The sequence below is a fragment of the Micropterus dolomieu genome, linkage group LG06, assembly GCF_021292245.1.
Source record: "Micropterus dolomieu isolate WLL.071019.BEF.003 ecotype Adirondacks linkage group LG06, ASM2129224v1, whole genome shotgun sequence".
Lineage (NCBI taxonomy): Eukaryota > Metazoa > Chordata > Actinopteri > Centrarchiformes > Centrarchidae > Micropterus > Micropterus dolomieu.
The window spans coordinates 6,845,116-6,855,855 of record NC_060155.1 but is presented as its reverse complement, the minus strand read 5'-3'; the positions used below and the strand labels follow the sequence as shown (position 1 = coordinate 6,855,855).

The following is a 10,740-nucleotide window of genomic DNA, read 5'->3' as shown; positions in this document are numbered from 1 at the left end:
ACAACTGAAGGCAGTTTTCAAATCACTTTTGACAGGCTCAGTAGTAGCCACAGAGGAAGTGTACGGTTGGCTTGAGTGTGCTGGGAGCCCATGAAGAACAAATAGCCGTGGATGCGGGGAGGAGCCCATAGAGACTGCTTATGTACAGGGTCCTTCCCAATTAGCATGTATAGCTAAAAACTAAAATCATGAGAATGAGTAATATAACCAAACCAAAAGATAAATAATAGTACATACACTCTGTTTACCATGTGGTTTTATTGAAACACTGGATTATGTTTTCTTACAACACTGATGTGGTATGCAAACTTGAAATACAAACAGTGGGATATAAAAAACATTTGAGGAATATAATACTAACAACATATATATATATATATATATATAGAGAGAGAGAGAGAGAGAGAGAGAGAAGCATCTATTTTAGTCTTTTTCTCTGTGTGTTAATTACAGCAGTTCAAATGGACCCAATCATAAAACAGTAAATGTGGAGTGAGTTTGGTGTTAACAGATGTTTTGATATTTGGAGACACCATTCATTTAAACACATGTAAAAATACTAATATTTAAGTGCACTTTAAACATATTTGTCTTCTTTTTTAAATCCACAATCTTGTATATGTTCTTTCCACATATATATTCTTGCCATTGATTGTAGCTTGCAGATACAAATACACATATATCATAACAGGAACAAAAAGCTAGCCTAGCACTCATGTAAGCTATTTTGCACTACTTCAAGTCTTAAAACATCAGACATCAGCTGCTCTGCATTCTATTGGGAAAACAATAGTCAATTCATTTAATGAAATCATCTTAATCTTAATCATGGCTTCTTACAGGTAATATTCATTATTTTATTACATTTCATCCTTTAGCTGTTAAAAACAGAAATACTGCTCGGCGGTCTTTTTATAACTGACATCAAATTGAAAACAAACTCAAGGCAGAGCACTGACATATACATCATGCAAAACAAATTTAACAAAAACACAATAATAAGCCACCATTTTCCTTGTTTTTTCTTCCTTTGTCATTACAGACTATGTTTACATGCACATAGTGTTTTAGGTGTTAGCTTGTATCCTTGTTGAGATTCTGTAAATAGCTTGGTCATATCCAGATCGCAGACATCTCTGTGTATACATGAACTAATATTGTATTTTGAGTTTTACAATGGGCAGTGATCTGCAATTAAAATGTATAAAAAGCTTGGTCGGGTAATATCAGCATGTTCCAGCAATCACATCAGGCCTCTCATAATCAATATAAGAGTCATCCAGGTCACGGAAGCAAGGTTTGACACTTACATGCTCCAACACATGAACAGAAAGCCTCAGTTATTTATTTCGTTGTACGTGTAAACATAGCCATTGACCTTAGCCTCTCCCTCTTTTCTCTCTATTGTCCTCAGACTGGCAGTATACTTTACACAAAATCAAATTTGGCAGGTTTGCAGAGGCAAAACTGCTTGGGGCCAAAAAAACCCCAAGATTTTGGTTTGATTACCCAGGTCGGCCAGCTGAACTTGTCAATCTCTTTTAAAAACCATGTTCGCTGCCCCCATAATATTTTCTCCAGTACATCCTGGGTCAACCATTACACAAGTACTTTGGGCCACTATTTTGTTCTGGTAGAACTATAGTGAAATCAAATCCTTTAGTTATCAGGGCAAATTTCAAACAACAAATGGAGTCACACTAGATTACAATACTACAATAAACTATACCAGTTGTGGTATAACTCGGTCAGCTCCCATCATGACCCACAACTTCCTCCAGCAAGTATGGAGTGAGTACACTCACATTTGCTCGCAGCATTGTATCTGACAGCAGTTCGACGGCCTTTGAGAACATGCCAAATTCAATTTTATTTGGAGCATACTGCTAACACCTAACACACTTTCTCTTCCCTCAAGCGCTGACAAACACCAGGCGGGTAGAGTAGATCAAGTCGGACAAGTAGAGGATGAAGTTGACAGCAGTGAGCACAGCTACCACCATGGCCTTATCCCACATACACAGTCCCAGCGTACTGCTGCAATTGTAGGGCCTTTCTTTTGTTCCACCATGCTTGGGGTCAAAGTTGAAGATGGGCCAGATAATGGTTGCTGACAGATAGAGGACCACGGCCAGCAGGGCGTATAGAGACAGGAAGCGGGCAAACGGGAAGGGGAGGAAGCCGGTGCACTCGCCTATGCACAGCAGGATGATGGCCGCCGACAGGATGAAGCAGATGCAGTAAACAGACATGCAGTACTTCAGTGCATCGTGACGGTCGTACGCCACAGGGTCGCTGATGAAGACAAAGATGATGCAGGCCACAAAGGTCTCGCAGACTTTCAGCAGGCCAGGGGCTGTGGCCATGTAGCCGGCCACCTCCCCTGGACGTGCCTTGCTGATGCTCACCTCGCTCATGTAGGTGATGGTGGCCAGGCAGGAGAAGACGGTTGTCACAATGCGGTAGTCGCGGATTTCATTTGGGCCAGAAGCTGAGGAGCCCCTGAGGTAGTAGAGGGGGAAGATGATGGAGGCAGACAAGCAGAGCAGGGCGGCGTAGCAGGCAAAGGTGATAGGGAAGTTCTTCCAGGAAACCGGGGCTCTGGCCTGAAGGCCGAACAGCTCCACCAGGATGACGAGAAGAGACCCGGCGAAACTGAAGGCCCAGCAGAAGATGCACCAATTTCCGGTGCCATGGTTGACTCTGGCCCCATGTATGGCCACGGAGAAGGCCACACAGGCGAAGACCATGGCTGCCAACCGTGTCCATAGGAGAGGGCTGGAGTGGATGACTATACCCATTCTGGAAGATGTAGTAGGTGATGAGAGAAGCTGAAAAGGTTCCTGTGAGATACGAGTCGTATTTTGGGAGTCACTTCCTCAGATTTTTACCATTAGCCACTCAGAGAAGGCAGAGAAAACTGTAAAAAAAAAAAAAAAAAAAAAAGAGATTGAAAAGAATTAGTAAGCAAGCATTTTAGAGTTACTTTCTTTGACCTCTAGATAAAGTACAAGATACGACCACATGAGGGCAACTGCTTGCAACTCTGCTCAAACAGGCTCGATACTCCTACATACCATTTTCTGAAACACAATGGCGTTATTGTATTTTTATGAATGGTTGACACAACAACTTGAACCATGAAAACACAATTTCAAAACACAAATAATGACTGCACTGTTGTCACACTAGTTACAGAACATTTACATCTGGTCAAATAATTTGTTGAACACTCTCTCTCTTTTCCTCCAGTAGTTTCTGCCTCCTATCAAACTGCAGACTGCTTTCTCAACAGCATTCCTGTGCTGAGTGCTGTTTCACTCGGACATTCCTCCACGCTCATGACCTCGGTGGTAGGTGTGGCGCCACAACCTACAGTGCCCCTACAGTGTTTCTGTCATCGTGATCTAAACATGGCCCTGTCCACTTGTTCCACTCCCACTCCCAGGGTCCTCATCTACACTGTAAACAAATCTGAAATCTTAACAAGGCTTTGCATCTAGTGCTGCTGCTTAAAGGTTCAGTGTGTAAGTTTTAGCGGTATCTAGTGGTGAGGGTTGAAAATGGCAACCAGCGGCTCACTATGCATTCACATGCTCCTCAATGATGTGGAAGAATGTGTTATTTTGCTTTTGAAAAGTAAAAGAAAAGAAGTACTTTATAATAAATGTATTAATGCTAATGGAAAAAATTCCATATTCATTAATGTAAATTCAGCAGTAAAAAACCTAACCAGTTGCCCTTGATTTTAACCTTCTTTGGCAACTATGTACTTTTTCTCAATTGTATATCAATTTAATTTCTAAATCCAATAAAAAAAAGGTTTGAAAACTGTCAACATACGGTCCTATTTTAATATCTTTATATAATATAGACTATCCCTTCAAAGTTTTTATTATTTGTCTTCTTTTATATTTGTATACTGTTCTGTACACTTCTTGATGTCCCATGTACACTTTATTTCTCTTTTTGCAGTAAAGATTTAACTAGGGGAAAATAAATTCCGATTATTCCGACTCCACATGAATGCACCATCAGTCATCGCTCACCCCTCCCTTTGAAGCGCAGAGGAGACCTTATAGTTACGCTCTGTCGGCTCTTGTTCTAAATAATACATGTGGTCAACTATTTGCCCAAATTTCATGTCTCTTCTTACTTCTAATAAACCAGACGACAACTACTACTACTACTACTACTACTACTTCTTCTTCTTCTCCTGTTCTTTGTGTTCATTCACCGTAGTGACAAAACACGCTCTGTGGCGCAGTTTGGACCGTTTGGTCCGTTTGGACTACTGTAGAAACATGGCGGTGCAACATGGCGACCTCCATGTGAGATAGAAATGGGATGAGATAGAAATAATAAAAACACAACAGTTCATTATGTAAGGTCTTTATACACCACTGAATACATAGTTATGTATATTATATTGCATTTCTGTCAATAGATCGTCCTAAATATTACACACTGAACCTTTAAATTCTTAACATTATTAAAGGAAACTGCACCTTAAACGCCCTGAAAACCTATTTTCCTAATCAGGTTATTACTATGAGAGATAGGGTTCTATAGTAGTAGCTGAATTGTTTGAGTATTAAACTCTTAATAAACAATACCTAGAGATGTTTCATTCCAAACCTTAAGTTTGATTATTCCGTATTTAGTTAGGAATATTTCTATATTTTTATATATATATATATTTCCTTTATATTACTATGGCTAGATTTGTCCGCCGACTATTTTATGATAATTTTATTGATTTTGTCTTTAAAATTTCAGAAAATAGTAAAAAAAAAAAAAATGCCATCAGAATTTTCAACAGTCAAAAGGAAAATCTTTGACTTGGTTTTGTCTAAAAACAAATAAAATGATATAAAAAGATGATATAAAACAGAGAGAAATAGTAAATCCTCACATTTGCAAAGCTGAAACCAAGCAATTTTTGCTTGATAAATTACTTTTTTACTATTTAAAAATTGCTTTTGATCAGATAATATTTGACTAATCTTTTCAGCTCTAGTTTTGGCACACGTCAATCAGGATACAACACTCACAACACTTGCTTTTTGCTAGTTTTACACCACTATCACCACCAAATTAGAATTTTATGACTCAAAAATGGCACAAAAAGGCTTTGTGACAAGCCCTACAGATATGAATCAGGTGTGAAATTATTGCATTCAGCTGTCTCCACTTCAAGGCAGTGATAGTTTTTTATTTTCAGTTGATGTAAATGACTCAAACCGCAACTGGTGTGCAGCTGCGTTGCGCTGTGATCTAATGAGGCTACTTTAATTTGTACAGCGTCCCAGATGTCCTCTTTCTATTGAACGCTGGTGCATATGGAGTCTATATGAAGAAGCTCTTGCTCTTTAATTCTGACAGGCTGGTACTGATGACAGATGATAAATATAAAATATATCTGGATGTGACAAGAACTCAACACAAATGCTGATCTGCATCGGGGGCTTGGAGACCAACAAGATTTTAAGCCACAACAAGACATTTAACAAGACAAGGTGGAAAATTTCATAGTTCAACAACCCTCTGACCACACTGTCCTCCCTCCCATCCCTCCTGACACTCATCACCCACTTGGCTCCACAAGCGCTGTCCTCCCTGTTCCCAGTTTACACAAAGAGACAGTTATAAACAAGGAGAAAAGGCCTGTTTACATTAGTCCCATTAAACACCTATAAAAAAGACGAGGCTGGGGAGGAGAAGAGCTGAACTGGCAGTGAGGTATGAATAGAAAGGAGAGGACAAAAAAAGGCAGAAATGGAAAAAGAGACCCCTAAAACTCCAGCAGGATGACTCACTTGAAGCGAAAACGAAGGGGAGGGGAGGGGAAGGGAGTAAAAAGAGGGAGGAACACGGGGGAAGCCCTGTGCCTCTCCACAGAAGGACACATAGTTTAAACACAGTGATAGAGTGGAATAACAGAGAGGTGAGTCACCACCAGGCCCCTCTCTTTCACTGCCCCCCTCTCCCTTATTTCTTGTAAGATTTTCCAACTTACTGATGTGTTCCAGATGTGCTGTAGTCTGGCTGTTGCTGAACAACTGGTAACTTTGTCAATTTTGCCAAGTTCTTTCCTTTGCTCTCTTTTCCTTTCCTTTCCTTCCCTCCTCATAGTCTCGTTTGGCGGCTACTCCCTCTCTTTCTCCCTTCCCGGCTCAATACTCCCACTACAGCTTTAAAGTCAGGGTACCAATTATGCTTCATGTAAACCGCTCAAAATAAACGTATACGGAGGGTCGTAATGGAAAAATCAATGCCGCCACTCCCGATGCCATTACTTTTGCTGCTCATAGAATCAAGTCAGGAAAGAAATGGGAGAGGTTAATGGCAGAGGGATGTAAAAAAAGAAAAGAAACGAGACTCCAGTGTGGAAAAAGTGTCTTTTCAAAGCTCAGCATGGAAAGCACAAATCACACAATGACACAAACACTTCCCCAAATGGAAGAGGTGCTGAAAATAGGTGCACACATCAGCTTGCAACAGGACAGCAAATAGGATGTGACAGTATCATGCACCCCTGTACGGTCACTTTTCATGCAAACAGTGTGCACCAAGATTTTCAGGAAACAAGTGTTCATCACAGGCAGAGAGGTCATGTGTGGTTCTTGTTTGGTTGTCATCACAAAACATCACTAACTCGATTCCACCCGTAGGCCTAATCCACTTACAGGGGATCCATGGGTCGAAGCACAAGATGAGCTCTGTCTGTGTGTGTGTGTGTGTGTGTGTGTGTGTGTGTGTGTGTGTGTGTGTGATAGCTTGATGTTAGTATGTTAGTGTTGTGTTTTCGAAGGCTGGGCAAAAATGTACCCTCACATTTGACTTTTTTTCAAGCCAAAGAAAATCCAAAGTATTCAGCATTTTTCCACAGACTGACCTTTGTTGTCTGACTGGAGGACTCTGAAACCGCATGTCAACCATCACAAGATACTAAATCTCTCAAATGAAAGGCACGCTAATTTATTGTTCAGAATTTGCACCTTTTTTTTTTTCAAGGCAGACTGACCCACCACACCTACGCAGCGAGGAGTGATTAAATGAAGAACAATGAGAATCTAAATCACTGTCTTCAGCACAAATCAGGCATGTTTACTACATGCCAAAATCCAGAAAGAGAGAGTAAAAGTCACCATAAAGCAGCGTCTGTGGTGTGACAGCTGTGTGTTAGGCTCCTGCCTCCATTCATTGACAGTGAAGGTGGGTGTGCCGCCTGCCGCACCCTGCTCTCACCACACTACAGCTTTCTAAACACAATCTGACACAAAAACACAGAAATATATGTCCAAAAAACTGCATTTTTCTTATTGGAACAGCCTATACGTTTTTTTTTAAAGAATTGTGGAATTGCTAAATATATGAAAGTCACTCACAAAAAATATACTGTAGCAGAAAATGCTAAAATATTGAAAAGTTGCTGTATACAAACTCACAAAGGAGCAACTTAGATCTATATAAATGTAGTTCTTTATAAGTGTTCCTCCTACTCTCAACATTTTAAGGCTATATACATCCACATTTCCAAACTCATGTCAAGTATGGACAAAAACATGCAATGCAAACAATAAAAGTTTTCATTGTAACTGTGAAATCTTCCTCTAACATGTAAAACATAAAACAGCTGCGGATAGAATCACATTCTTCCCATGGGGCAAGCAGGTAACAAGATGCAACAAGTAGCACAAGCTCACATGATCTCCACATGAAATCACAATCACCACATGAAGTCAGCTTTGTGTAAAAGTAGGTTACCTATTCGGGATACTTGACTGCGGAGAGTCTCGGGTCTACAGGACATCCAGCGGGAGAGAATCGTGGAGTGCAACTTCTCAGCTCCCTGAGTCAACTAGCAGCTCAGAGGAACAGCCCCCCGCCCTGCAAACCAAATTAGGCATCAAATGTCTACGCCGTTACTCACATCTGTCTGAACTCTGTTCCTCCTCCTCCTCCTGCTCGAGCCTGTTTAACACACCCAATGTAGCCAGTGGAGCAAAAATTTACATTTCTTTAATAATTTCCTACATTTTGATATGCTGGCAGCAGGGGAATAAAAGTAGGGTAACATGGGGTAAGACGGTCGGTTAAAGTTGTAAAATGCTAAATTCCCCCGCTATGTTTGGGGAAAGACCCCTCGCCCCCCCCGGTCACGGTTGATCGTGTGTAAGTTCTGGATAGCCCCTTTAGCCAACTACCAACTTCACTATGAGAAAGTCTGAGGTGAAATTCTGAGGTTATAAACTCACATTTGCTCACATATCTAGCTAGCTAGCTGGCAGGCGCAGATTTTACCTCAGCCATTCTACTAATGAAGTTCCAGCAACCTCACTTTTTAAAAGTCTGAGAAATAAATTATAAGGAAGCTAATAACATTGGGCAACGCAAGTTTACTTCTACAACATAGGTCTATAATTCCCTTTCTTTTAACCAGCTATATTATCTATAATTTGCACCTGTTAAAGTGATTTCACACCATAGAGGGGGCATCTTACCCCATGTGGAAAATGCCTTTTACCTAAAAAATACATTTGATTAAATAGAAATTAATTTGTCAACTGTAGCTATTTATTCTACTTTATAATATGTTACCCTGAGCATAGCCTTCTTAAAGATACATGTTCTTTAATGTGTCAGAAAATAGACATTGAGCTTCTGCTACATAGCAGACAATATACTTTCAGAATACAGAATCAATTATAGAAATGGTAAACAGAAATAAACTATCATCACTGGAGCGGTGCTGAGGATGAATTAGAGTTTAAGAGTCTGATAGCTTGCAGTCTGGTGGTGTGGCAGCAGGAACTTCTATATCTCTTCCCAGAAGGTATCCTTTGGGCTCTGCGTAGGCACCTCACCTCACCGATATAACTGATGCTCGGGAGATGGGTACTAATGATCCTCAATCCGCAATTTTAATCACCCGCTGCAGAGCCCTCTGGTTCTGGAGGTGCACATCCCATGCCAGTTAATGATGTTTCCAGTCAGGACAGGATGCTTTCTATAGCTCCTCTGTAAAAGTTGACAAGAGCTTGGCTTGGGAATTTGGCCTTCTTAAGATTCCTCAAGAAATCCAGTTGTTTCTGAGCTTTCTTCACCAGCGTGGAGATGTGAGACGACCATGTCAGATTCTCTGTGATGCTGATTCCCAGGAAGCTGAAACTGTTCGCCTGCTCCACCTCAGCACCACTGCTGTAGATGGGAGTGTGTGTCTTTATCTCCTTCTTCCTAAAATCACTGATCAGCTCCTTGGTTTTGCTGATGATGAGCAGTTGGTTGTTCTCTGAGCACCACTCTACATCTTACCCCAGTAGCTGGGAAAAATGCCTAGGCAATTCAAAAAGTAGCCTAGTTTTTCCACATCACTCTTATTTTAATTCAGGGATTTATGAATTCATTGTGACTGAATAAATCTGGTAAATTGAGTTTAAACAGTTTAAATCTATTTTAATAGATTTAAAATGAATCTGTTTCCAGAACTGATTCAGTTCCCAGAACTGATGCAGTTCTGGGAACCCCCTGATCAAGTATTACTGACGAAGCTGTCATGTAATTCTTCTTTTCTGCGTTACTATCGACACAGCTCGGATAACACTAAATATTTGTTAGAGTGTGAATCACAACATTTGAGATTATTTGTATGCTGTCCTTAGCAACCGAGCTGTAACCCCTGACAACCTGACAATTTAGGCCTATCGAGACACTATCGAAGCGTTTCGAAGAGTTTCCTGTCTGAAAGAAAAGGTCTGAGAGACATAAAGGGGGAAATCCGCTATCACATGCACATTCTTACATGATTGCTCTAATTTGCTTGAGTTGCTCACATTTTATTGCACAATTTAAATCTATAGGAAGACTATAATGTCACGGACTGGCACACTGTGTTTGTGTGTGTGTAGAAAAATAATAAAACTATTAAGCAGCATAGGCTACATAAAGGACCACAAGTAAAATACTTATGCAGAATGCCTCATTTCAGAATAATTATTATTAGTCACTTGAATTATTGAAAGTGATACATTATGTGTCCTAAGCATCACTTTAATGTCAATGCTGGCAAAGGTGGGCTGATTTCAGTTGATTAACCTTCTGGGTATCTTACAGAATCTATTATAATACATCATCATTTATTAGTTGATTATATTTTGTATTAATAATACGACTCTGCAAAGTAGGCCTAACTAAAGTTACCTCAGAATTGTACTTAAGTGAGGTAGTCTACTTTGCTGGTTGTCTGGTGTTTAGATATGATAACACCTGTAACAAAGAAAAATATTTCATTAATATAAGTTAATGAAGCTTTATGGTTCTTCCATTTACATGAATAAATATAATATTTATTTAATTATTTTTATTTAATTTCGATTTATGTATATTTTATATAGATTATTGTAAACCACTTTGTAAAGGCCTATTCTCATTTTTAGCTCTTGTTTTATTTCGACTTGCTGTTATACATTGATTGTAAAGTGCTTTGTTACCTGTATTGAAAAGTGCCATACAAAAAAAGCTATTGTTAATATTTACACATGATGATTACAACAAATACAGCAATACAATTTACCATGTCAGATTTTTACTCTGAGTTTAAACTAGACTTTAGAATAGACCTAAATAAAAAGATGTGTTATCAGTGGTTTTGATATTTAGCCATGATTGGAAAAACGAAAGGAAAAAGATGGCTAGTAAAAGTGTATGACAGAACAGATGTCAACCTCAAACCAAAGT

The 10,740-nt window shown here is 39.6% G+C and overlaps 1 protein-coding gene across 2 annotated transcripts; it reads right to left on the bottom strand.

Annotated features, from left to right (window-relative positions):
* Positions 1-238: 238 nt before the first annotated feature.
* On the bottom strand, positions 239-7,904 carry myadmb (myeloid associated differentiation marker b). Of its 2 annotated transcripts, none has more exons than XM_046051587.1 (2): positions 7,771-7,904; positions 239-2,920 (listed from the first exon to the last, which is right to left on the bottom strand). In XM_046051587.1, the coding sequence occupies exon 2, from the start codon at positions 2,799-2,801 to the stop codon at positions 1,914-1,916; it is 888 nt and encodes a 295-aa protein (XP_045907543.1). In that variant the 5' UTR covers positions 2,802-2,920; positions 7,771-7,904; the 3' UTR covers positions 239-1,913. The 2 variants fall into 2 exon arrangements, with proteins under 2 accessions (XP_045907543.1, XP_045907544.1); XM_046051588.1 differs by lacking the exon at positions 7,771-7,904 and adding an exon at positions 7,152-7,239.
* Positions 7,905-10,740: the final 2,836 nt, after the last annotated feature.